The 26126-nt window shown below is 59.6% G+C and overlaps 8 protein-coding genes across 8 annotated transcripts; 3 read left to right on the forward strand and 5 right to left on the reverse strand.

Moving 5' to 3' along the window:
• Positions 1 to 50: 50 nt before the first annotated feature.
• THITE_2146125 (uncharacterized protein) lies at positions 51 to 873 on the reverse strand (the record flags this gene model as incomplete). Its single annotated transcript, XM_003655390.1, has 3 exons — positions 51 to 466; positions 521 to 649; positions 786 to 873. The coding sequence occupies 3 exons, from the start codon at positions 871 to 873 to the stop codon at positions 51 to 53; spliced, it is 633 nt and encodes a 210-aa protein (XP_003655438.1).
• A 216-nt stretch (positions 874 to 1089) lies between these two features.
• Positions 1090 to 4174, forward strand: THITE_2119126 (uncharacterized protein). Its single transcript, XM_003655391.1, has 5 exons — positions 1090 to 1396; positions 1482 to 2249; positions 2330 to 3587; positions 3649 to 3730; positions 3837 to 4174. The coding sequence occupies exons 1-5, from the start codon at positions 1252 to 1254 to the stop codon at positions 4086 to 4088; spliced, it is 2505 nt and encodes an 834-aa protein (XP_003655439.1). The 5' UTR covers positions 1090 to 1251; the 3' UTR covers positions 4089 to 4174.
• A 754-nt stretch (positions 4175 to 4928) lies between these two features.
• THITE_2119128 (uncharacterized protein) lies at positions 4929 to 7731 on the reverse strand. Its single transcript, XM_003655392.1, has 3 exons — positions 6132 to 7731; positions 5959 to 6061; positions 4929 to 5899 (listed from the first exon to the last, which is right to left on the reverse strand). The coding sequence occupies exons 1-3, from the start codon at positions 7178 to 7180 to the stop codon at positions 5219 to 5221; spliced, it is 1833 nt and encodes a 610-aa protein (XP_003655440.1). The 5' UTR covers positions 7181 to 7731; the 3' UTR covers positions 4929 to 5218.
• A 730-nt stretch (positions 7732 to 8461) lies between these two features.
• Positions 8462 to 10680, forward strand: THITE_2119130 (uncharacterized protein). Its single transcript, XM_003655393.1, has one exon. The coding sequence runs from the start codon at positions 8564 to 8566 to the stop codon at positions 10373 to 10375; it is 1812 nt and encodes a 603-aa protein (XP_003655441.1). The 5' UTR covers positions 8462 to 8563; the 3' UTR covers positions 10376 to 10680.
• THITE_2119131 (uncharacterized protein) lies at positions 10681 to 14202 on the reverse strand. The gene is made up of 6 exons (XM_003655394.1): positions 13806 to 14202; positions 12003 to 13710; positions 11744 to 11943; positions 11608 to 11687; positions 11064 to 11525; positions 10681 to 10996 (listed from the first exon to the last, which is right to left on the reverse strand). The coding sequence occupies exons 1-6, from the start codon at positions 14040 to 14042 to the stop codon at positions 10987 to 10989; spliced, it is 2697 nt and encodes an 898-aa protein (XP_003655442.1). The 5' UTR covers positions 14043 to 14202; the 3' UTR covers positions 10681 to 10986.
• Positions 14203 to 14933: 731 nt separating this feature from the next.
• Positions 14934 to 20767, forward strand: THITE_2119136 (uncharacterized protein). The gene is made up of 3 exons (XM_003655395.1): positions 14934 to 15447; positions 15524 to 19921; positions 20005 to 20767. Exons 1-3 carry the CDS (start codon positions 15028 to 15030, stop codon positions 20641 to 20643), a joined length of 5457 nt encoding a protein of 1818 aa, XP_003655443.1. The 5' UTR covers positions 14934 to 15027; the 3' UTR covers positions 20644 to 20767.
• A 1505-nt stretch (positions 20768 to 22272) lies between these two features.
• Positions 22273 to 24057, reverse strand: THITE_2119137 (uncharacterized protein). The gene has a single exon (XM_003655396.1). The coding sequence runs from the start codon at positions 23700 to 23702 to the stop codon at positions 22287 to 22289; it is 1416 nt and encodes a 471-aa protein (XP_003655444.1). The 5' UTR covers positions 23703 to 24057; the 3' UTR covers positions 22273 to 22286.
• A 1447-nt stretch (positions 24058 to 25504) lies between these two features.
• THITE_113813 (uncharacterized protein) lies at positions 25505 to 26119 on the reverse strand (the record flags this gene model as incomplete). The annotated part of the gene is made up of 3 exons (XM_003655397.1): positions 25505 to 25599; positions 25658 to 26060; positions 26096 to 26119. The coding sequence occupies 3 exons, from the start codon at positions 26117 to 26119 to the stop codon at positions 25505 to 25507; spliced, it is 522 nt and encodes a 173-aa protein (XP_003655445.1).
• Positions 26120 to 26126: the final 7 nt, after the last annotated feature.

Below are 26126 nucleotides of genomic sequence, written 5' to 3' on the forward strand. Positions count from 1 at the left end.
CGCTTCCACGCCAGCCCAACCTCTCCGCCACTCCCTTCAATCCCGAGACGTCACCTCCTCCTGCTAAACAGCGGCTCGCTGGCCAGGTTGAGCGCCTCGGCCTCCTGCCCGACCCGCTGCATGAAGCGCTCGACCAGCTGCTTGTTCTCGGCCTCCTGCTCCGCCCGCCGCCGCTCCACCAGGTCCAGCTGCATGTTGAGCACCGCCAGCTCGTCCTGCACCTCCGCCACCAGCTTGTTCTTGGCCCGCAGCTCCTCCTCGCGGTCCCGCAGCTTGACCGCCAGCGTCCGCCGCTCCGCCGTCAGCTCCCGCACCGCCCGCCCCTCCGCCGCGCTCTTGGCCCGCAGCCGCGCCAGCTCGTCCTCCGCCGTCTGCGCCCGCCGCTGCAGCTGCGTGTTGGACCGCAGCGCTTCGGCCAGCTCCAGCCGCAGGCGCGCGACGAGGGCTGGCTCGTCAGCGGCGGCGGCTGGTGAGGCCGATGGTGCTGGTGGGGGAGATTTCGGGGCGGGCGAGGGTCTGCCGCCACCGCCGCCGCTCGTGGGTGGGGGCGCCGAAGGAGAGGGTGATGTGGGAGCGCCGGTCCCGGATTGGAGCTGGAGAGCTGCCTTTTCGGCTTCGAGCACGGAGACGCGGTCGAGAAGCTGGGAGTCTGAAGGGCGGCGAGTGATACTTGGTCAGATCTGCGGCCTCGTCTGATGGTGGGAGGGAATGGTTATGGTGGATGGAGGGATGGACGGGTGGTGAATGGGCAATCACAAACGGCGAATGGCGGGGCGCAAACTTACAGGCAGCGATGAGCTCGTGGTTGAGGGGAGATTTTTGCTTCTCAGCGTCGCTGAGGCCAGCGAGGTACTCCTGTCTCCAGTCGGGCATGGTAGGTATTTTATGTCAAAACGAGGCTAGACAATTGAGAACCCGGATGGAAAGACAGCAAACTGACCAGCGGGGAGGAGACCGCGGGGAAGGGCGTTTGACTCCGGGATGATGTAACAGGCAAAGCTACACGAGCTTATCGGGCGCTAACCATCGCCGACACTGAACCCCGCTGTCAGTAGCGACCAGGGTTGAGTTGGGCCGCTGCGGGCCATCCATGTGCCGCACAGTGCGAGCGAAGCTCAACCTCCCCTGTCCTTCATGAAGGCCCGCTAGGTCATTCCCCTAGCTCCGAGCATGCCTCACGGTGTGTTGCTCAACCGCTTTACACAAGCAAAACAAGCCGCATACAAGCTCAGCATGCGAGAATGACCCGCGATGGATGTCGCCCATCCCACAGCAGGCTGGGAGCAGCTCGGTGACCGCTTTTACCGCAAAACGCAGCTGTACGCTCAAGTGTTCGACCAGGACCTGGACCTGGACAACTACCTGGTCGCGGGGGCTCCGTATGGAGGCGCCATCGGTGAGTGAATGGACGGACGGATGGATGCCTGCTGCACATCAACATGTCAACGTTACCTACCGACCACGAACTGACATAAGCGCAGCGCTTTACCGCGACGAGGACAAGCTGATCGCATTCCAGGCGACGCATCCCTCCAAGCCGTCCATCGACATCTACAGCTGCGCCGGCAAGCTCATCCGCCGCATCAACTGGGACCAGGGCTCCATCAAGGGGCTCGGCTGGTCCGAGGACGAGAAGCTCCTTGTTGTCACGGCCGACGGCACCGTGAGATGTTACTATGACTTGCAGGGAGAGTTCACCCAGTTCTCTCTGGGCAACGGCGCCGACGAGGCCGGCGTTCAGTCCTGCAGGTTCTACGCCCATGGTCTTGTTGCGCTCCTGAAGAACAATGCCTTGGTGTCTGTGTCATCGTATGACGAGCCTCGCCCCAAGCTCCTCGCATCTCCCCCTGAGGGGCAGGTCCACTCGTGGAACATCATCCCGCCTGCCTACACGCTCTCGCGTTCCGTCGAGGTGCTTCTCAGCATCGGCCAAACCATCTACATGTGTGATGCGTCCGAGTGCGAAGACCGCTTCCTGGACATTGGGCCCTTCTCCCACATTGCCGTGTCGCCGAATGGCAGGTTTTGCGCCCTCTACACGGCCACCGGTCAGGCCCATGTCATCACCAGCGACTTCCAAACCCGCTTGAGCGAGCACAACTCGAGGTCCAAGATCTCGCCCAAGTATTTTGAGTGGTGCGGCAATGATGCGGTAGTCATTGCCTGGGAAGATGAGGTCCATCTGGTCGGCCCGAGCGGCTCACTGGCCAAGTTCTTCTATGATAGCGGCCGGGTGCACATCGTTCCCGGTGAGTCCCTAGTTGTCTGCCCAATCTACCAGCCAACCCCCCCCCCTCCCCCCCCTCCTTGCTAACGAACGAGCTGCCAGACTATGACGGAGTCAGGATCGTTGCGAATGAAACATGCGACTTCCTCCAGAAGGTCCCGGATGTCACAGAGGAGGTATTCCGCCTCGGTTCCGGGTCACCAGCCTCCATTCTCCTCGATGCCGTCGAGCAGCTCGAGATGCAGTCGCCGAAGGCCGACGACAACATCCAGCTGATCCGGCCGCAACTGGCAGAAGCCGTCGACACCTGCGTGAGCGCGGCTGGCCAGGAGTTCAGTGTCCACTGGCAAAAACAGCTGCTGAAGGCCGCGTCGTTTGGGAAGTCAGTGCTCGACATCTACAACAGCGACGACTTCGTGGATATGTGCGAGACGCTGCGCGTTCTCAATGCTGTCCGCTTCTTCGAAATCGGCCTGCCGTTGTCCTACGAGCAGTACCAACGCCTCTCGCCATCCGGGCTCATTTCGCGTCTCCTGAATCGCCACGAATATCTTCTGGCTTTGCGGATTGCCGGTTATTTGCGCCTTCCGACCGATAAGATTTACGTGCATTGGGCTTCGGCCAAGGTCCGTCTAGGTGCCGAGGATGACGACGCCATCTGCCGAAAGATCGTCGAGAAGCTGTCTGGGAAGCCGGGCATTTCCTTTGACGTGATTGCTCGCGCCGCCTACGACGAAGGGAGAGGCCGTCTGGCTACGGAGCTGTTGAACCATGAGCCACGCGCCGGCCGACAGGTACCCCTGCTGCTGAGCATGGAGGAAGACGAGCTTGCGCTGGACAAGGCCATCGAGAGTGGCGATACCGACCTCATCTACTTCGTCCTGCATCAACTAAAGCGCAAACTGCCGCTGGCAGGCTTCTTCCGCGTCATCAACAGCCGGCCGACCGCCACGGCCTTGGTCGAGGCGTCGGCGAGGCAGGGAGATGCCGACGGTCGCGAAGATACCGCGCTGCTCAAAGACCTGTACTACCAAGATGACCGCCGCTTAGAAGGCGCCACAGTATTCGTGCGCGAGGCATTGCGCCAGCCAGAGAGCCGAACAGCTAGCGACAAGCTCTCGCTCGCGGCGAAATTGCTGTCGGATAACGCCAAGGAGCATGCGTTTGAGATCGGCGCCCTCAAAGAGGCGACCACGCTCCTGCGTATGCAGGAAGCGTTTGACCGCGATCTTACCGACAGCTTCACCGGACTGTCCGTGAACCAAACCATGTTCAAGCTGATCAAGCTAGGGTACCACGGCAGGGCCAAGAAGATCCAGAGCGAGTTCAAGGTGCCCGAGAAGGTTGCCTGGTGGATTCGGTAAGCCAGTAGTAGACTTCCTCCTGCTCGAGACACCCGCACTAACGCGAAGGTCACCCAGCCTCCAAGCCCTGGTAGCCAAGCGAGACTGGAACGAACTGGAGGAGATATCCCGCCAGCGCAAAAGCCCCATCGGCTGGGAGGTACGTGCCACCCCACAGCCGAGTCCCATCCCACCTATCCATCACCCATGCCTCAGGCCTAAACTGACAAACTCCGCCAACTCCAACCCCAAACCCCAACCCACAGCCCTTCTTCAACCAGATATTACAAGCCGGCAACCCCCGTCTGGCCGCCAGCTTCATCCCCAAGTGCACGGGCCTCGCGCCGGGGCAGACGGTCACCATGTACGAGAAGTGCGGGATGCGGGTCAAGGCGGCCGAGGAGGCGGTCAAGATCAAGGACGCCGAGGCCTGGAGCAGGCTGCTGGAGGCGGCGGGGCGGGGCACGGCAGAGGGGCGGGAGATCGAGAGGCTTGGCTTGGCCGTGTTTAAGAGGTGACGGCTGGCGCGTTGACCTTGCCGGTGTTGCATGCTACAGTCGACGGGGAGGTTGGGAATGGAGGATTTGGGGACAGGAGGGGGGGTGGTTGGGTGGGGAGGGGGGGGCTTGAGTTAATTAGGTGAATAGTTCTTCTCTGTAACAAGCCAATGAGGCCTGTTTCGTCCTTGTAGGGAAATCATGTACGTGAAGAGAAGAAGATGAAGGATAGCGGATGAAAAAGATGAAAGAAGAGAGAAGAGAGAAGAAGCGTGTCAATGGAATCTCGATCCTCGAAAAAGGGAGGCCTAGGTATCCGAGCAAGCTAGGGTAATGCTGAGCTACCTATCCAACGGTCCAACTAATGCAATGCGCTTCTGCCCCTGCTTCCGTCCCTGCTTCCGTCCCTACACACGCCGCTCTACCCCTCCGCTACAGGGACACGGCAAATGACATCCGGGCCCAATTTCGGAATATATATGTGAGTAGACAAGAGAAACACCTCAGGCAAGATGTCACGGTGTGTGTGGTGGTCAAGAAATGCAAAACAGCATCGAAGCACATCAGATAACATAGGTACCTAGGTACGTACATGCGTACGTAAAGCGGCAAAACAGCAAACCCACACAGGAGGAAACGACAATGATGCCAGGCCGCCAGACCCCTTACCCCCCTCCGAGTTCCGAGTCCGAGGATGGATGAAAAATGAACAGGAAACCCCCTCCTCCATGGAACCCGCAGCCGCTCGCCCGATCTGGCTGATGTTCACCGAGAAAGAACAAGCCTCAACTCCGCCAGATGTGCGTACGTTATGTGTCAAGTAGGTTGTAGGTAGGTAAGTGAGTAGGGAGGAAGAGAGGTAAGTAGGGGGACTTTCTGTAGGGGAGCAGGGGAAAAGAAAAGAGAAACCGCATGGAACAGCATAAAAAAAAAAACAAAACATAACGCAACGCAATGCAACGCAATGCAATGCAAGGGCACCGAAACAAACTGCCAGCATCACATACCCTTCGTTCTTGGACATTGAACAACCCACAGGCCAATTAGCCAGCCAACTCAGGTTACACCAACCCTCCCCGCTCACTCGCTCATTCGACGTCACCCGTCAAGGCGGGTACGCCCCCGCCAGGACTAAGGATGAACTGCCCCTCCTATAGGATATCATCCTCGTCCTGCAACCGTGCCCCGGCAGCCTGCACGGCCGCCTCGATGCTGTTGGCACGCGACGCAGCAGCGGCGCCGTCGAACACCCATGGCCCAGCGTCATTCCGCGGCGTGATGGGGCCCTCGTGGCCGTTAGTCACTGGCGCTCCGGTGGGCGAAGGTGTTCTCGTCTCGCGGCGTGAATCGGAAGGAATTCGCTGGGCAGTGGAAGGGATGGGCATCGGGTTGGACACGGTATACGACGAGACGACGGGCTGATCACGGAGCGTCGTTGCGCCGTCGAGCTGAGGTGGTGATTGTTGCCGCGGCGGCGAGTGATCGAGGAGCATGGTCCCGTCCGACACTTCGGCTGCTTGCGGTTGGGGCTGTTGTTGGGATTGGGCGAGGCGGGGGCTGCGTCCAGATTCGCGGGATCCGAGGGTGGTATTCATCGGACTGCTGAGATTGGCTGAAGGAGGTTGCAGCAGGGCACCCTCCTCCGCTGCGGCGCCTTCGTCGGAGTCAAGCTGCTCCCACTCCTCGGGGTCTTCGACTTCTGCCTCGAGGTCCGCTGCGGCGCGGCAGTTGGGACAGATGAAGATCGGGTAAGACGGAGAGGTGAGGAGGGACCGAACGCACTTATAGTGCCACGTGTGCGAGCAAGGAGCGACAAAGAGGCATTGACAGGGCTGAAGGGGCAATCAGAGACTTCTGGAAGCTGACAGGCTGCTGGGAGGGATGTTCTTACCGCTATGCTGTTCAGGCATATGGAGCAGTCCTGCGAGTATGAGCCCGAACTGTTGTTGGCTGCGCCGGCGGCCATGTTTCGTAACCTCTTGTGTGTGGCCATGCTAGCTGGATGTCAGCAGCCGTCCGCATCCTGCACTTGAGCCGGTGCAGGCGGCCGGGTCGCCCACTCACTTGAAAGTGTTCAGCTTGTTTTGCCAGCCACGGTTCAACTCCAACCTCATCTTGACGCAGCGGAAGATCATCTCCTCGCCGCCCTTGAAGTCGATGCCCAGCTGCACAATGTCGCCGTCGTTGACGGGGTACGGTTTCGACTCGGTGCCGGGAGGGCTGAGACGGATGTGGTTCAGGAAGGTCCCCGAACTGCTTTTGACGTCCTTGATGTACCACTTGCCGTTTTCGAACCAGAACTCGCAATGCCGCCGACTGACCACCTTGCTCTTGAAGCCCACGGGGGCTGCCGAGGGAGTGTTTGGGGGAACGTTGGGCTGGGCATCTCGTTCGGAATACCTGCCCACCCGGATGACCTCTTTGCCGGTAGGGAGAGTGCGAGAAACGGGCGCAAACTTCAACGACGGGCGGGTAGCGCGAGGGTCGTAGAAAGTGCTGAAGCGGATCGAGGGCAGCGAGTCTAGGCTGGGCCCGCCGCCATCGGGTCTGCCGGCGGCATCGCCGGTTGTTGCGGATCGCGCGCGAGCCATGTCGTTGACGGGCGGAGGAGCGGTCTCTGCGGCCGGGCCGGCACTGCTCGAGCGGGCGAGGAAAGGGACGGCAGACGATTCGGATGATCTTCTCTCCTGGGCAATCCCCGCCGTCGACCCGGCTTGGGCCTTTCCTCCCGAAGGCGTAGTTGACAGGCCGAGGGGATGCGCTAGCGCGGGGACGAGCTGCGACAAGCGGGTGGTGCGGGAGGCCGACTCGGTGGCGGGGCCAGTGGAGGGATTGTGCCGGGCAGCCCCGGACCCGGCACTCGTTGTTGTCGCGGCAGACGCAGATGGCGACGGGGCGGAGGACGCGGGTTGTTGGGAGCTTCCGTGGGCGTGTTGCGCGCTGTGATCACGAGACAGCAGGTGGGTTTGGGTGTAATTGCGGAGGTAGCTGAGGCCGCGCAGCCGGCTGCTTCTTGCGGGCGCCGTCGACGATGCCGAGGTTGTACTCGCGGGAGACACGGCTAGAGTTCCAGGCCCCTGGGGTGGTGGGGACGCGATGGATTGCGTGAACATTGACGAGGTGGCTGCTGCTTGTGTCGGAGGAGAGCAGCAAGCTGCGGGCCACAGGCTGGGGCCTATTTCCTGGTGGTCGAGGAAAGGTCTGCGGCAGCCGTTGGGGGCCCGCACCTCTGATTCGCCGGTGTTCTGGTGGTATTCGAAACAGGAACCACAGCCCACGCCACCTATGCGAAACGAAAGCCCGGTTCGCGGACAAAGCAAGGGCACGGGAGATCCGAGATGCTGGATTGCCCGAGCCGCAAGTCGGAATGGAAGTGACTGATTTGCACTGAAAATAGCCCGCGCGCGTGCGTTTGGGGTACCTCAGTCTGGGGCAGTCTGGGGAATGTTCCCGGTCCAGACCCAGCAGGAGCCACAGCGAGGAGTGGGCCGCTGCGATCAACAAGCAACGCGGGTTAATGTTAATATCAGTCTGCAGTAAGTCTTCGTGACCTGCAAACCGCTGCCTGCTTGGAAACTCGACGGTGGGCGCTGGTTGGACGTGTTATGACGTTAGGATTTTGTCGGGGCTTATGTGGCAACTCCGCCCCTGGAACCTTGAAGTTTGAACGCAAGGGGAACTGGAAGTCTGTCTTCTGAGATGGAAGGGTGTCGCTGCCTACCTACCTTACTGATGAAAGAGGAACGGGTTCGTCACTTGACCGCCTTGCTCGCTTCGCGGTTTGGCAGTCGCGACTCCTTGCCCGTTTCCCGAGGCTAAGGTACCTAACAATATCGAACTAGTGTAACAAGCATGGGGCATCGCTGGACACCGACACGGTCGCAGCGGCGGCCAGGCGGCCTGCAAAACCCCCACCATCCGGATCCCAGGCCCAGGTTGTCCCAATATGTAATCCATATTACGGCACGGGGGTATATGGTACTTGCAAGCGAAGGCACCAGAGGGACAGCACCGTGACCAGCCGTACGCCGCACTTCCAGGTTATTCTACCTTCGGGTCCTTCCCTCTTACAAGCATTTGGTGGTCTATGATTCCCCAATATGGGTCGCTTTGCACAGGCGAAATTTCCCTTCCTTTCCTCGGTTTTTCCAACAATACTGGGTGCCGTGGTACTTGGTCGGTGAATTACAGGTACACTAACGTAATCAGTGTGAACGGGGTCGCTGCATTCGTGCCTCAAGTGGGGCCGCTCTTCTCATGCACATGTTATCTCCGTCCTTACGTCCTTACGGATGTAGCTCCGTACATGCTGGCCGTGTATTTCCGTATCGTATCGGAAACTTTCCTGCGACAGACTTGAAAAGACTTATCGATAGCACCCGGCGCGAGAGACGCTGGATTTGTCCCTATTCCTGCTGCCGCTGCCGCGCTGGTCGAGAAGAAATTCCGCGACAGCACCCAGCAACGCCGTCGGACCTTCCGACCCAACAGCAGCTATGCTCCGATCATGCCGGTCGGCCCGGCTGCTCCTAACTCAAACTCGCCTACCATGGAGTCGAACTAGCACCGGCGGTCCGTCGCTTCCGGCAAGAACATCATCGGGGTCGGGGACGGCGACGGCGACGGGAACGACGAGAACGCTCGCCACTGCCGTCGGCCGGGAGATCTCGGCTCGCCAGGCCGCGCCTGTGTCCCAGGAGCCGACCGAGCGCGACAAGATTACGACGCTCTCCAACGGCATCCGCGTCGCCTCGGAGGATCTGCCCGATGCTTTCTCGGGCGTCGGCGTCTATATCGACGCCGGGTCGCGGTATGAAAACGAGTCGCTGCGGGGAGCAAGCCACATCATGGACCGGCTGGCCTTCAAGTCGACCGGATCGCGGTCTGCCGACGAGATGCTGGAGACGGTCGAAAAGCTGGGAGGGAACATCCAGTGCGCCTCGTCTCGGGAGTCCATGATGTACCAGGCCGCCACCTTCAACTCGGCCATCCCCACCACCGTCGGCCTGCTGGCCGAGACGATCCGCGACCCGAAACTCAGCGACGAGGAGATAGCCCAGCAGGTCGAGACGGCCGAGTACGAGGTGAGGGAGATCTGGTCCAAGCCCGAGCTGATCCTGCCGGAGCTGGTGCACACGGCGGCCTTCAAGGACAACACGCTCGGGAACCCGCTGCTCTGCCCGCAGGAGAGGTTAGGGGCCATCAACAAGAGCGTTATCCAGGCGTACAGGAACGCCTTTTACAAACCGGAGCGCATGGTGCTGGCCTTCGCCGGCGTGCCGCACGAAGAGGCAGTCAGACTGGCCGAGAAGTACTTCGGCGACATGAAGGGCTCATCAGAGCCTACGCTCTCGAGGACAGGGTCGGAAAGCTCGCTAGATTCTTTGGGCTCGGGGTCGAGCGAATCGTCCGGCGTCTCATCTTCGTCAACGGCGTCGGAACCTTCTCCCCCCGAGCCATCCGGCTTGCTTTCCAAGATTCCCTTCCTCAAAAACCTCGCACAACCCGGCTCCTCCTCCTCCCTGTCCACCTCCATCACCCCGATCTCCGCCGACGACCTGACCCGCCCAGCACACTACACTGGCGGCTTCCTGTCCCTCCCCCCGCAACCACCGTCCTTGAACCCCAACCTGCCCACCTTCACCCACATCCAGCTCGCCTTCGAGGGCCTGCCCATCTCCTCCGACGATATCTACGCGCTCGCGACGCTGCAGACGCTCCTCGGCGGCGGCGGCTCCTTCTCGGCCGGCGGGCCCGGCAAGGGCATGTACTCGCGGCTGTACACCAACGTGCTGAACCAGCACGGCTGGGTCGAGTCGTGCGTCGCCTTCAACCACTCGTACACGGACTCGGGCCTCTTCGGCATCGCCGCCTCGTGCTACCCGGGCCGCACCGCCGCCATGCTGCAGGTCATGTGCCGCGAGCTGCACGCGCTCACCCTCGAGTCCGGCCACGCGGCCCTCAACCCGATCGAGGTCGCCCGCGCCAAGAACCAGCTGCGCAGCAGCCTGCTCATGAACCTCGAGAGCCGCATGGTCGAGCTCGAGGACCTCGGCCGCCAGGTCCAGGTCCACGGCCGCAAGATCCCCGTGCGCGAGATGACCCGCCGCATCAACGCGCTCACCGTCGACGACCTGCGCCGCGTCGCCCGCCTCGTCGTCGGCGGCCTGGTCGAGAACCGCGGCCGCGGCAGCGGCGCCCCCACCGTCGTGCTGCAGGAGGCCACCGCGCACGGCGTCAGGACCGCCGAGATGCCGTGGGATCAGATACAGGACGTGGTGTGGCAGTGGAAGCTGGGTAGGCGGTGATGGGGATGGAAATTGGATATGGGGTTTGGTTGTCCTGGAAGTATTCTAGGAGGCATGTGTAAGACTAGCGGGAAGACGGGGATCTGTGTGTGTAATGTTACATAAAATTTAGAATTATTCCGGATAAGATGAAATCATTGTATAGACCAAGATCGCCTTGGACAATACCCAGGGGAGGAAGTAATCGTAAGGCGCCTGCTTCGTTCTGTACCCATGATCGGGGTGCGGTCGGTGCCAAGCACTACAGGTAGGCTTAGGATATCGGCGTTGGCTAGGTTCAATCAACCCTCTCTCTTCACCTTCCGAGATACTTCTATTTACCGGTAGTGTATGTCTAGGTGAGGCTAATCACGTCAAGCGTCGAATCAAGGTATGATGTATGTTCCAGGTCCTCTGCTCCAGATAGATATCTCCTCTAGGCGAGATATCCATTTCCCCAAACGCAAGCCCGTTATCCGCTGCGCCACCCAAAGAAAAACAGAACCCAACCCTCCTATAGGTCATTGAAACCACAATCCCATCCCATCCGGCTTGCTCCATGTCCTTCCCACCAGTACGCCGAAAACCATGCCCGCTCGCTTCCTTCCAGGTTGCTTGCTCCGTTTATTTGCTCACGTACGCCTCCACCCAAACAAAACCCATTAGCAACCGCAAACAAAGTATGCCTCTTACACAAAGCCTTGCTCACAGCTTGGACCGCACCGCCTCCAGCCGGTACTTGACGTCCTTCAGCGCCTTGGTGACCGGCTTCCAGTCGTCAAATTGGCGCACCAGCTCCGCCGTCTCGGCCGACAGCTCCGTCTTGACGAAGTCCTCCTCCAGCAGGCCGCGCATGATCCAGGGGAGGTGGTACGGGTTCGGGTTCGAGAGGCCGTTGCCACCGCTGCCGGCACCGCTGCCCGTGAGATTCCGGTGACGGATCTCGCAGGGCGGTACCGCCGCGGTGCCGGCGCCCGGGCCCCCGACGTCGGTCGTCTCGAGCGGGTGCGCCACGGCCAGGTCGTAGACCTGCGGCTCGTCGTAGAGGCGCGAGTGACCCTCGCCCGAATACAGGCTGCCGGCGAGTGGGGTGGAGAGCTCGCGGATCAGGCCGTGATCGGAGACGCCAAGATTGCGGAGCTTGAGCGCGAAGCCGACCAGGTGTGCGATGCTGTGGCGGGGGGAGGGGGGTTAGCTTGGGAAATCAGCCGGTTATGGTGCAGGGCGGATCGGTGGGCAGGGGAAAGGCTCACAAATCAGGCGCGTGTATCCGGCCGTCGATGAAGACGGCGCGGAAGATGTAAGGGTGGTGCGCAGGTGCGTAGATGGCAGACTACGACTGATTGTCAGCGTTGCGTAGAAAGGGAGGTGGAGGCGGAGAGGACAAACCTCTAATGGTACAAGCTGGTCGTCGATGCTGCCAATGAAAGTGATGCGTGCCCCGTGGCTCAGAACCACCTTCATGGACGCTTCGAGTCGCTGGGACACCTCGCTCTGAGGATCCGCAAACGCCCACAGCTCGGCAGCCGACCCCATGAGCATGCCCATGCTCGACCGGTAGTCCGGGAAAGGGCCGAGCGAGACGCCGGCTACAACTAGGGTGTCAGTACCCACCTAGCTTGCACACTGCATCATACGGAACACCTACCCATAGCGCACACACCCACCCTCGCCGATGTCACGACGCCCAGCTCAATGAGCTTGGCGAGCAGCATAATGCTGACGGGCACGCCTTGCGAGTGACACGCAATGATAATCAGGTCCGCATTGCGGATGAGGTCGATCCAGTTCAGCAAGAGCTTCCAGAGGTTCTCGACGCGCTCGCCGATCTTGCCTTCGCCTTCCAGGGCGACCTTTTCGATCTCGCAATCCTCACAGCCGTGGCTGTCGGCCCACCTTCGGATGGCTTCGGCGCAGTGGTTGGCGAATTTGATGGACGTGCCGGTCGGTTGACCGATCATGGGACGTAGGTAGTTCGCGGGGAAGAGCCCGTGGACGCCAATGGCGATGGCCTTCTTGACCTTGGGGAGATCTTTCGTCAGGTACACGTGTTTCGCCGGCGGCTGCTGGGTCCTAAGCAAGAACTGGGCGATCTGCTTAAGAATGGACGGGTTTTCCTTGAGCTTGTAAGTGCCGGTGAAAGAGGGGAGGAGGAGATTTGGTGGCTGGGCTTTCGCAGTCGTCGGCGTTTTAGATACAGGCTTGATCGCGGTGTCGACCTTAGGGGCGCTGGGACCGGCCGGCGTTGCGTCATCCACCTCCATAGGCTGCGGGCGGGCACGCTTGCCGCTTTTCGATAACTCCCTGGATGGTGTCGTCGAGGCCTTCGCCTGTTCATCTTTCCGACCGCTCTTCAGCGGAGGCTCCTTTGCTGGCGTGGCCTTAAACTCCATCGAGTTTGCTCTTTTCGGCTTAGACTCGGAACTCTCGCCCATGACGGCAAGCTGGCCGTGCTCTCCCTGTTGAGCGGGCGTTTTGCCAGAAGCTGAGCCTGTGTCTCGAGACCAGAATGCCCACGTAGAGCCTGCTTTGGGTGGCGGCGCCGGCGCTGGGGCAGGAGTATCCCGCATGACCACGTCCTCTGGTTCTTTGGCTGGTGGAGGAGGTGCTTCCTGCTGAGGAGTCGGAGTCGCGGGTTCGGACTCTGAAGTGACATGGGCATTCTTGCTAGACCACGACCAAAGCCAAAAACCCCCAAACGCGGCCGCCGGCTTGTGCTGGTCCGATGCCTGATTGGGAGTCTCTCCACTCTCTGGACTCCCCTGCGTTGGTCGCACTTCCTTGGCTGGCTCAGCAGGCGCAAGGTCTGTGGGCTTCGTCTCAATGGACGCTGCGGCGGTTGTGTCTTGAGCAGCAGGCTCTGCAGCGGCAGCAGGTGTTGATGAGGCCGGTTCAGCACTTCCCGGTTTGCCAAACCATCCGAACCACGACGAGGAAGGCCTCTGGGGCGTTGATTCCGCGGGCGACTGTTGTCTTGCCGGCGATTCGGCGGGTTGATCGGCTGGCGGCGGTATGCGATGTTCCTGACCGCTGTTTGCCATCTCTCTATCTGTATCCAGGGGCTGTTTTTTGTCCTCGGCCACGGCAATGGACTCGCCTCCTGGCCGAGTCGAACCCGGCTGCGGCTGGACTGTCTCGCCATTGCTCTCCTGGAACTCCGGCACAGCGGGAGCTGGGACCGCGGCTTCGCGGATGCTCACAGCGTCAGCAGCTTTCTTCGGCTCGAATCGGCTGAAATCCGCAGTTCCTTTCGGCTTTGAGGTGCCCCCGAGAATCGTTTCTCGGGCGACCTGCGTCGAGGCTGCCGATTTGGGCACTCGCGGCCATGATCCGTACCAGCTTCGGGTCTTGTGGACCTAGACTGCAGTCAGCACGAATGTCGCGCAGTCTCAGAGTAAGTGTTGCAGTGGCCTAGCCGTGCTAGGTCACCGAATGCACGGGCTGCACATGCCTGTTGCGAGCCCTGCAGGGGAGTCGGTGTGGCATGCCCGCTTCCTCCTGGCTTGGGGATCCGAGGAGTGCCCTGATCGGCCGGCGGCGTGGCTGTGACGGAAGGGGTGCCATCCGGGGCGGAAGCGCGCGACCCGGAAGGTTTAGACAACGGCTGCGGCGGCATGGAGGATGGAGTCGGCGTTGGGGTGCTCGATTCGGCGGCAGGGTTCGGCTTGACGCGCTTGCGAGAACCCATGGCGCAAATCGAGCAGCCGCGAAGGTGCCAGGCTTCCGGAGGACTACGGTGCAGATGCAGCCGAGTTGAGGTCGCGAGTCAGGACGTGGTCGTCGTTGTGGTTGTGGTGTTGGTTGGGGTTGTTGCCTGGCTGCGTGCGGTCCGTTGACACTCCCCAGCGGGTGTTGGATTGTATGGATGTACGTCATCCGCTGATTGGGTTGTATCGGCCGCTATCTGGACAGGGGCCTCCGTGCGGGCGCCAGATAACTAGCTGAGGGGGTAACTGGATGAAGGCAAACAAGATAAGATTTAGAGAACATGGTTTCAAACTTGTTAAAAAAAAAAAAAAAAAAAAAAAAAAAACTGAAAAGAAGAAAAGAAAGAAAGAAAGAAAAGAACTAATGATCAGTATATTACTTTTAACGAGAGTGAAGGTATGTTGTGCAGTTCTCTGTGTAACGCTGTTCAAGATCTTGAATCCGATGCTGGCGAGCCGTTTCTTTCTCGCTTCTCTCTTTGTTTTCAGTATTCCGTACACCGTAATGTATGGAGTACGGAATACTTCCAATCATGTTCCGTATTGTAACCTTCAACCACTCCCCCAGCTGATCAGCCCTGTTCTTGATGTCAGCTGCAGGACTGGCGGACAAGCCTGAGCGGCCGCTACTTTACCTGTCCAAACGAGAGCCTGCCTAGGCTTACGGAAGCCCTGTGTACGGAATACAATTAATAGTACGGAATGCACGTTCCATTACACTATACTAGGGTGTATTCCGTACAGTAGCGCTAACGGGTGCCCGCCGTGCCGATCCTCCACCCCTCCTTCACCGCCTTCCTTATCGCTATCGTGCATGCCCAGAACTTGAGACCCGCCAGAAATTTTTGTGGTGGGAAGCTCTTCCTGCGTAACGAGTGGTATTTGCCGGATTGCGCTGCCGAGGGAGCAGTCAGTTTCACCAGATTGCTCTCAAGCTCCGGCAACCCGCGCAGCCACACTGTCGCCATGGCTGCGTTGAAGCGAAAGGAGGGCCCCGACGGCGCTGCTGCGTCGAAATCAGTCCGAACCGCGACCGAAGCGAGACCGGCCAAGCGGGCAAAGCAGAGCGAGTCCACGAAAGACGACGGCAAGAAGGGCGCAAAGCAGTCCAAGCCCGCTGCGAAGCCGCTCGCTGCTCCCCTGGTTACCGCGCTCAAGGAGGAGGAGCCATTGTTCCCCCGTGGCGGTGGGAGCGTCCTGACTCCCCTTGAGCAGAAGCAGATCTCGATCCAGGCAAAGAGGGACGTCTTGTTCGAGGAGGAATCGGCCGGCAAGAAAGCCGACAAGGCCGCCAAGAAGAAGAGGCGCAAGTCGCGCGCCGATGAGACCGCCACCAAGCCCACCAAAGACGAGGATGCCGTCAAGGTGGAAAGTCTCAACTTCAAGGTACGATCGACCGCATGGACGGCACCGCAGCCGGGATCGGCTCAACAGGTGGTGCCGGTTCGCTAACTTGCTGCAGCGCCTGGTCAAAGGCTCGCTGGTCCTCGGGACCGTCTGTGCCATAAACCCCCTCGACATCGCCCTCGCGCTCCCGAACAATCTCGTCGGCCATGTGCCCATCACCGCCATCTCCGAAACTCTAACGCGCCGGCTGCAGGCGAGCGCAGAGAAAGAGGACGACGCGGGGGAGTCGGAGGACGAAAACGCCGACGACGTCGATCTGAAGAGCTTATTCCACATGGGCCAGTATGTGCGCGCCTATGTCGCGTCGACACTAGACGAGTCGACACCCGGCAAGTCTCGGCGTCACATCGAGCTATCTCTCGAACCTTCGCATGCAAACACGGGCATCTCAGAGCAGGACCTTGTGGAGCACTGCACGCTCATGGCCTCGGTTGTCAGCGTCGAGGACCATGGCTTCGTCATGGATATCGGCATATCCGAGTCGAGCGTGAAGGGGTTTCTGCCGCGCAAGCAGCTCGACAAGAGCATTCCCGAGGACAGCATCCAGCCCGGCTCCGTTCTGCTCTGCGTCGTCACTGGCAAGGCCGCGAACGGCAAGGTCGTCCAGCTGTCTACGCTCCCGGACCGTCTCGGTAACCCGAAACATACTCCCTCAGAAGCTACCACCATTGGGTCGTTTCTTCCCGGCACCGCAGCCGATGTCTTGATATCCGAGGTCTCCCAGCACGGCGTCATCGGCAAGGTCATGGGCCACTTGGACGTCACCGCAGACCTTGTCCACTCCGGTGCGGGCCCAGACGGCGTCGACATTGTCGACAAGTACAAGGTTGGCTCCCGCGTCAAGGCGAGGATCATCTGCACGTTCCCGACTGCGAAGATGCCCAAGCTGGGCATCTCGCTCTTGCCGCATGTACTCTCGCTGAGGCCGAAGACGACGATCCAAGACGGCCAGGAAGCCCTGCCAACCCAGATTCTTGCTCACTCGGCGATCGTGGACCAGTGCACCGTGCAGCGGGTCGAGCCGGGCATTGGCCTCTATGTTGACGTTGGCGTCCAGGGCGTCCCGGGATTCGTACACATTTCCAGAGTCAAGGACGGCAAAGTCGACAGCTTATTCGAGAACAGCGGCCCCTACAAAATCGGTTCCGTGCACCCCGGCCGGGTGGTTGGCTACAACTCGTTCGACGGCATGTTCCTGCTCTCGTTGGAGAAGCACGTTCTCGAGCAGCCGTTTTTGAGGATTGAGGACGTCCCTGTCGGCGCCGTGGTTCCTGGTGTCGTTGAGAAACTCGTCATTAACCAGGACGGCCTCGGCGGCCTCATCGTCAGGATCGCCGACGGCATCTCTGGTCTCGTACCCGAGGCCCATCTTGCCGACGTCCATTTGCAGCATCCCGAGAAGAAATTCAGGGAAGGGATGAAGGTGAAGGCCCGTGTTCTTTCGACGAATCCGGCAATGCACCAAATTCGTCTCACGCTGAAGAAGACACTCGTCAATTCTGAGGCGCCCCCTATCAAGTCGTACGACGAACTCGCCGTCGGGCTGCAGGCTCCTGGCACAATTGTCAGCGTGCTTCAGCACGGCGCCATCGTTCAGTTCTACGGCCAGCTGCGCGGTTTCCTTCCTGTTTCCGAGATGAGCGAGGCCTACATCCACGACCCCAAGGAGCATTTCCGGGTCGGGCAGACTGTCAGCATATACGTCCTCAGCTTTGATCCGGACGCTAGCAGACTCATAGTTTCTTGCAAAGACCCGTCGGCTTTCGGCCTCGAAAAGCAGCTCGCACTGAAGAAGCTCCAGGTCGGCCAGCTGGTCTCGGCAAAAGTCACGCAGAAGACCGAGGACGATATCTTTGTTGAGCTCGCCGACAGCTCCCTGAAGGCAATTCTCCCCGTCGGACACTTGACGGACAAGTCTGTCAGCAAGACGCAGTCGGCGCTCAAGAAGATCCACGTCAACCAGACGCTCTCCGAGTTGGTCGTCCTCGAGAAGAACGAGGGCCGTCGATCCATCACGCTCTCCCACAAACCGAGTCTGGTCCAGGCCAGCAAGGAGGGCAAGCTTCTTGCTCACATTGACGACGCCCGACTGGGGGACCAGGTGCCTGGCTTCGTCCGCAACATTACCGCTACCGCCGCTTTCGTGCAGTTTGCAGGGAAATTGACGGCTTTGCTTCCCAAGTCGATGATGCCGAGCGACGTCCGGGACAAGCCCAGCTTTGGGATGCACAAGTCTCAGTCGCTCGTCGTCAAGATCACCTCCATCGACAAGGACCTTGGTCGCTTGGTAGTTGCCATCCCTTCCGCCGCTGGCGAAGCAGCCAAGACGTCTCAAAAGAATGCCGAGAAGGCGGTAAATTCGGTGGACGACTCTATTGGCTCGATAGATGATCTCGCCGTTGGAAAGCTCACCAAGGCGCGCGTGAAGTCTGTCAAGGAGACGCAGCTCAACGTCCAGATCGCAGATAACATCCAGGGACGGATTGATGTGTCCCAAATTTTCGATAAATGGGAGGACATTCCAGATCCGAAACGCCCCCTGAAACGGTTCAAGGCCGGCGATATTCTTCCCGTCCGCGTTCTCGGCGTTCATGATGCCCGCAACCACCGCTTCCTCCCCATCAGCCACCGGTCGAGCCACTCGGTTTTGGAACTATCAACGAAGCCCAGCGACCTGAAAGGAGACGCCATGCCGGAGCCGTTGACCCTTGAGAAGATCGAGCCTCAATCTACTCATCTGGCCTTTGTCAACAACGTCACTTCCAGTCACTTGTGGGTAAATCTGTCCCCGAATGTGCGTGGCCGAATCAAGGCTACGGAGGCCTCAGATGACCTGTCCAAGGTGGCAAGCCTGGAGAAGAGCTTCCCCGTCGGCTGCGCGCTGCAGGTGCGTGTTCTGGCCGTAGACGCAGACAAGGAGAGAGTCGACCTCTCGGCTCGGACTGGCGCTGCTCCCGAGCTCTCTTGGGATAAAGTTCAGCAAGGCATGGTCTTGCCTGGCAAGGTCACCAAGGTCAACGACCGGCAGGTTTTTGTCCAGCTGAGCGAGCTCGTGGCAGGGCCTGTGCATCTAGTAGACCTCGCCGATGATTACGACGAGGCGAACCCCCTGGCGCACTCGAAGAACGAGATCGTGCGGGTCGCGATCGTGGAGATCGACAAGAGCAACAAGAAATTGCGGCTCTCTATGCGTCCTTCGAGAGTGCTCAACTCGTCACTTCCCGTCAAGGACAAGGAGATTACCAAGGGCACCAAGCTCGAAGTCGGCGATGTCGTACGTGGCTTCGTCAGAAACGTTTCGGACAAGGGCCTCTTCGTGTCGCTCGGCGGGGACGCTGTGGCGTTGGTCCAGATCAAGGACCTCTCCGACTCGTATCTGAAAGACTGGAAGGAGCATTTCCAGGTCGATCAGCTCGTCAAGGGGCGCATTGTGTCGGTAGCCGATGGCCGGCTTCGCATGAGTTTGAAGGAGTCGGTGGTGGAGAAGGACTTTGTCAAGCTCACAACCATCTCAGACCTGAAGGAGGGCCAGATTGTGACGGGCAGGGTCCGCAAGGTGGAAGAGTTCGGTGCGTTCATAGCCATTGACCGCTCTGACAATCTCTCGGGCCTGTGCCACCGCAGCGAGATGGCAGACAGGGCAGTCAAGGACGCGAAGACGCTATACAACGAGGGCGACCGTGTTAAGGCTCGTGTCCTGAAGGTGGATCTCGAGCAAAAGCGAATCAGCCTCGGGTTGAAACCCTCGTATTTCAAGGATGGGGAGGCGGACGACGTGGACGTCGACACCGACGACGATGAGGACGGCGGCGCGGCGTTGGATGGAAGAGAGGAGAGCGAAGATGAAAAGATGAGCGACGCCGGCGGGGCTCTCCTGATTGCCGGCTCCGATGCTGAGGACTCGGAGGACGAAAGCGAAGTGGATGGTGGCAGCGATGTCGAGATGGCTGAAGCACCAGCGGAGGGCCTCGCAGCGCTTGACGCTGGCGGCTTCGACTGGACGGCAGATGCCCTGGATGCGGACGACAAGGCGAACGCTGACATCGCCGACGGGCCACCAAGCAAAAAGGCCAAGAAGCGGCGGGAACCGCAGGGCATCGTCGACAAGACAGCCGAGCTCGACATCAACGGGCCGCAAACGTCCAGCGACTACGAGCGTCTTCTGCTTGGTCAGCCTGATTCATCCGAACTGTGGATCGCGTACATGGCCTCGCAGATGCAGGTCAACGACCTAGCCAGCGCCAGGCAGGTGGCTGAGCGGGCGATCAAGACGATCAACATCAAGGAGGAAACGGAGAAACTGAACGTCTGGATTGCCTACCTCAACTTGGAAGTCGCCTACGGCACGGCCGAGACTGTGGACGAGGTCTTCAAGCGGGCGTGCACCTACAACGACGACCAGGAGGTGCATGAGCGGCTGGCCAGCATCTACATCCAGTCCGGCAAGCACAAGGCAGGTTTTCCTTTTTTTTTCCCCCACCCCCCGTTTCCTCAGACCGACTCTCTTACTAACCCATCCTTTCCCCCCCCGAACAGGAAGCCGATGAGCTCTTCGAGAGAATCCTCAAAAAGTACGGCTCCCGCTCGCCGCACGTCTGGACCAACTACGCGCACTTCCTGCACGTCACGGCCGGCCAGCCCGACCGCGCCCGCGCCCTCCTCAAGCGGGCCACCCAGGTCCTCAGCAGCAGCACCACCGTCGCCGGGAACCAAGTGTACCTCTCGCTCCTGCCCAAGTTCGCCGCGCTCGAGTTCCGCTCGCCCCACGGCGACCGCGAGCAAGGGCGCACCCTCTTCGAGAGCCTGCTGGCGGCCTACCCGCGCAAGTTCGACCTGTGGAACCAGCTGCTCGACCTCGAGACCTCCCCATCGTCCTTGTCGTCGTCGCCGGCGGCGGCCGCGGACCAGGCGGTCGTCGTGCGCGACCTGTTTGAGCGCGGCAGCAAGGTCAAGGGCCTGAAGCCCCGCCAGGCCAAGGCCTGGTTCAGGCGCTGGGCCAAGTGGGAGGAGGAGCACGGCGACGCGAAGAGTAGGGAGCGGGTCTCGGCTAAGGCGGTTGAGTGGGCGAGGCTGGCGAGCGAGCGGAAAGGCGCGGCTGAGGTTGCTGCTGCTGCTGCTGCTGCTGCTGCCGGGGCCGCGCAGGGCGAGGAGGAGGGGGAGGAGGATGAGGCGTGAGTGAGTGAGTGTAGCAACATTGTATGGGATTCCAAGTGCTTATTCCTTGAGGGTATTGTGTGGGCCCCGGACCTGCGCCAGGCGGAATCTGTCGATGCAATAAAATAGATACCAACCCCCTTTCGCGTTGTTTCTCTTCTTGTTGAGTGTGTGTGTGCACACCCCAAAACAAAACAAATAGTAAAAGCTCGATATCCGACTCCCTTTGCTTCGGCCGCCGCCCCTCTTTTATATAAATGAGCCGAACCTCATTGTTGCCGAATGAAAGTTTTACTCCATCCTTCTGTCCCTTTGCTCGCCGCTGTGCCCCACCTACTCTGTTCTATGTAACAGCTATAACCCAGGGCAAGAAGGTTGTCTATCACTCGAGTTGCTAAATTGTCAAGGCGGATGTTGTTAAACTGCAGGATTTCGTCGTTTGTCGTGACGAAAAATACGTTCGCTTGCTTGTTCGCTTGCATGTTTACTGCTCAGTTGAAGTATTCTAGATGAAGATATCCAAGCTCTCTATGCAGGATGATGACTGTTCAAACCCCCTTCCGGGGTCTGTGTAGGCGCAAGCTATCAATACAAGCAGCAGGTGGCGGAGGAAAAAAAACTGTAAACACAAGCATTCAGTCTTTTCTATAACTATTGCTGGTGTATCAAGCATGCTGCATGCAACCTCTCTTCTCTCTTCTCTCTCTTCTCGGCCCGGGCCGCCGTCCTGTCATGCTCTAATAACGTAGCTCTCCCGTCAACGACTTGCCATTCCGTACAGTGCGCCGTCTGCGCCCAGTAGGAGGAGCATTACAATAATAGAAAACTGCGGCTGCCGTTGAAGGAACCAGCTGCCTAGCCGGTTGAAGACGCTGATAATGATATGCAGTTGTAACAGGAATGCGATGGTAGATAATGCGGAATGAGCAGGCCCTTCCCCAGGGTACTTGGTTAAACAGAGAAGCGATGGAACACCGAGACCCATGCCGCGGAAAATGCATCCGACTCCCCAAATCCCGTCAGATGCGAAAATGTCAAGGTGCGAAAATGAGAACGCCGATGCGAGGTAGCCAGCCCGGAATCTTCTTTGGGAACGCGGATTGATCATTCAACTCTCCAGCCGCGGAGTTGATAAAGAACCATGCGAATGTGAATCTTAGGGTCGCAGAAGCGGAGTGGAAACGGTTGACAAACGGGCATGTATCCGTCCCGCATGGGGATTCAGGAACGCGATGGTCCGTCGCTCCGTCGTGAGGGAATAAGATTCCTGCGCGTCGTCGAAAGCGGAGATGCAGGCACTGCATCCTTTGGCTGGCGCACCCCACACATCCCGCGCGAGCGGGTCGGCGACGTGTCACATCGAGCCGCTTTTGTTGGGGCACGGCACAGTTGCAACCGCGGGAAAAAAAAAAGTCTGGGGAAAGGTTCCGTTGGTGCCCGACCTGCAAGAGGCCAATCCCAAAGTAAGCAAGGAGAGACAGAGGTGGTCTCCGGGCGAGGAGGGCCAGCTCCTTCGCGTTCTGTCCTTCCAGATTTGGCAGGCCTTGCAGCGTTGTCGGCTGCTTGCCCAAGACCGGATCGGCAAGCCCGTGAAAACACCGCATGGCCGACGAACGTAGCGCTAGCGCTTCTCTAGCATTTGGGTCGTCCAACAGTCGCGAACGTTATTCCTCTTCGTAGGTTTCAGCAACCCATCTGGTAGGGACCCCGTCGGGCCCGATTTCATACGGTCTGGTGCTGGGTTTCCTCGGCGGTAACGCCCAGCGAGCCCGCCCCGGCCATTGCTCATCGAGTTTGCCGCTCTTCCGCATCGCCATCTCCATGACGGCAATCCGGATGAAATCGGGGTTCTCGCGCAGCTCGCGCTGCCGCGGCCCGGGCAAGGGGTGTTCCGCCCGGGTGCTCGCCTGCGGCGCTTCTGGAGCTTGTGCCGTCGAGGAGGGTCCGACAGAAGGGTACGGAGCACGGCCCGGCAAAGATGATGGGCTGCGGGAGCGGGAAACTTTGTACGTCTGCATCTGGATAGATGCCGTAAACGACCGCAAAGCCGGTCCCAATGCCACTGCGTTGGGCTTCTGAATGCGAGCAGTTGTAGTCGGGTTCAGATACCGCCGTAGCTCAGCAGTCGGCTCCTCCTCGAGGAGAGGCGGTCTCCGCTCATCGGTATAGGGCACTTGCGGGTCGATCGTCAGGATGGACCTGGTCAAAAAGTCCTCCGGCGGGATCGAGGAGAAGTTGAGATTCGAAAAGGAGCGTGCAGCCTGGCGCAGAGCGCGTAATGACGCCGTCAAGTTGGACTTGAAGGCCGACTTCAGTGGCTTGAGCGGCAGTCTCGAGGATTTCTTTGCCGGAGTCTCCTCCTGGTCGGCGAAGACTCTGAAGTCCAACTCGTCGACGTCCACGTCGGGAGACGACAGCGGATGGCTCTCGGACTCGCCAGGCGGCGAGGAGACGGGCTCCAGGGAGCGTCGGGTCGGTCGTGTCTGTCGCCGCCTGACGGGCGTCCGGGGCGATTCTAGCGAGGAAAACGGGTCGGTGGTGAAGGAGCTGCTCAGCGACGGCATGGACTCCAACGAGGCGGTCCGTGCCGACACAACAGACTCCGAAATGCTGTCGCACGTGGACGCATCGTCGGCCTCGAGATGCTCGGGGGGCATGAGAAGGATGTCCATGGGACTCCGGCTCAACTTCCGGCTGAGCTCCTTCTCGGATTCCTGCGCCCTCTCGATGATGGACTCGACCGTCATCCTCACTTCCCCCTTTGTCTGCCGCACGCTCCGGACGGCCTTGGGCGGGGGGATATTGGTGATGGCCAGCAGCGCGGCCACCGAGGGCGGGATAGCATCGGGAGAATGCACGTCTCTTGGGCGGCGCGACACGGAGTGGACGCGGCGGTCGCCATGGCTGCGGTGCGGTCTCTGCGGGAGGGGCGAATCCCGAGATCTGGGTCGCGACGGGATCTGGACCGGCGTCGAAGGAATATCGGAAGTTGGGCGTGCGCGCGTCGTGTCGGCCCCGTGGGGGCTGGGGGTTGGCGATCTCAGGCCATTCTCCCCGCGCCTCTGCAGCGTTGCGGACATCCTGGGAGTGCTGCTGGCGCCGACGTCTGTGTGGAGGGCAAAAAGACAGTCTTCATTTCCTGATGCTGTAAGAGTCGACGACAAAGAGGGCAAGAACGAGACGGGTCGAGGATCGGGACTGGTGGAGAGCCGTGGCTGCGCTCGTGAGTGTGCCTGGCTGAGTTCTCGGGAACCGAACCAGGTTCGCGTGCCCGACATCATCGGGACCAGCGGGCCACCCCCTTCGGACATCGTTGAATTACCAGACTGTGTAATCCGTAATCCAGCTCGTCGGGCGCCTGCAGATCAACTGCAGGGCCGGTCATTCCCGGAAAGCCCGGTTGTTACTCCGTACCGCGGTGGAATGTCCTCGCTGTCCTGCGCTAGTGTAATCGGCCGCCCAGCCCGCTACCCTGCACCGCTCTCAGGGCAGCCAGTCACAGAGCGACCCCATTAAAAAGACTACACAATTTCATTAGAAGGACCACACAGCTTACAGTGGTCTGTGCGCCACCCACCAAAGTCTTGCCGCGATCATCACCACGCGGCCAGCTAACATATCGCTACAACAACTACAGAGGGAAGGCATTTGCAAAGGCGAAAACCAGCCTACATGCTTACTAGAGTCGCTGGCCATAGCATAGGATGACGACAAACACGAGCGCTATAACGGGGGTTCCGCCAACTGCCGCACCGTGAGCGGAACGTAAGTTTAGCGGTACGCGCTGCCTGTCACCTACTGGCCTATCACCTGCTGGCAGGAGTGTATGCCAACTGCTGATAAACTCCTTATCGATAGATGACGGTCATGTGACTAGTCATTTAGCTTGGCCGCTTAGTGATTGGTCGAGGCAACATTTTTGTGGGGGGCGCACGGACCTTTTTACCTGTGTGGTCCTTCTAATGAAAGTGTGAGGTCTTTTTAATGGGGTCGGTCACAGAGCGGTCACCCGTGTCACAGGCAATGTCTCGCGTGCCGCAAGGCGATCCAGCAGCGTAGGTCGTTACGTAAGGGGAATGTTCAGAAGTTTCGCTCCAGGGTCCGCCCGGCCCGAGGTGGATACCGGCATGTTCGCTGGTGCTTTGTGCAAATTGCGACGGCGGAGACTTGCGTGCCCGCGTGTGTTGAGGGGAATCGGTCGAGGTATAAAGATTCGAGGAGTTGAGATGCCTTTCTGCCTAAAGAGGCGCTGCAGAGACAACGAGGGTGGCCGGCCCGCGGAAGTGTAATATGGTGTAGTGTAGTTGGAGATAAGGTAGGCGGCAGCTGCCGTGTCCGCAGACTCTGAGATAAGGCGCCAGCAGCAGGTTGTGCCACGCGCCGAGTGGAACGGTCGGTCGGGTGAAACGGGATCCACCGTTCTGTTCCGTTGTCTGTGCACATCCACGAGGTTCAAGACTGAGGTGCCCGTGGTGCATAGAAGAATAAAAAGCGACAGGGTTGAGAGGGAAGAGAAGAGGAAAAGCAGGTAGTGAAGCTTAATGTCATATGCATGGGTTAATCGCCCATTCGCAGTAGTATCTGCTATACGGGAAAGTCACCAGAGCCACAGCAGCAGATGCGATCGTGAATGGTGGGGTTCTTCTGATAAGCCCTCACCCCTCTCAGAACGGCACGTCATTCACTCTGCTGTCCCTCTCATACTGCAGCCTCGCATCACAATGGATGCTAACTCTAAACAAGCTTCGCCAGCCATCCTGGGTTGCACTATGTATCGTCACCTGACAGCCTAGCGACTTTTTGCCATATCAGAAATAACGCCTAAAAACTTCGCCTCGATCTCCTCAGTCCAGGGCCCGAGAAACAGATGCGCGATGCGCCTTTAGGACTCCTTATCAGCGGCTGACAAAGAAGGAGCCGGACAAGATTGAGCGCCCTCCAAGGATCCGATGCCATGCACGCCTGATTCCACGTCGTCTAGGGCAGTGGTAGTGTTAGCATGTCGCCGGAAGCGTCATACACAGAGCAGACCTACCGTCATCTGTCATTTCTCTCCGCCTCTTCTTTGACTCGGTCATAGCGGCCGATCCCCTGAAAGCGAGATAGAGGCGGAGTGGGTTTATATCCGACTTTTGCGTAGCGGCGCGGAGATCTGACGGCCGTGGCTCCTTTTTGCGAATGTCAAGCCGCTCGACGGTGTCAATGATGTCTTCTTGGTTGTCGTTGCCGGACTGCCTGTGCGCCTGTGGAGTGCCATTTGAGCCGCAGACTTCCGCGTCCAGTCCTGGGGCCAGCGGAGCATTTGCCGGGACACTGGGTTGGTTCAACCGAGCGCCGGGCACGGTGTGAGTTGCCGTTGGTGTGGCGACACTAGGCGGACTGGGTGGAGGAGTTGTGGTGACCGCGATTGGCGACGCGTCTGAGTTGTAGTCTGTCAGCTTGAAGGGAGACAAGATGAGTTGAGAAGGCTTACTGTCCGTCGTCTGCCCGTAGCCATATCGAAG

The sequence above is a fragment of the Thermothielavioides terrestris genome, chromosome 4, assembly GCF_000226115.1.
Source record: "Thermothielavioides terrestris NRRL 8126 chromosome 4, complete sequence".
NCBI classification, from domain to species: Eukaryota; Fungi; Ascomycota; class Sordariomycetes; order Sordariales; family Chaetomiaceae; genus Thermothielavioides; species Thermothielavioides terrestris.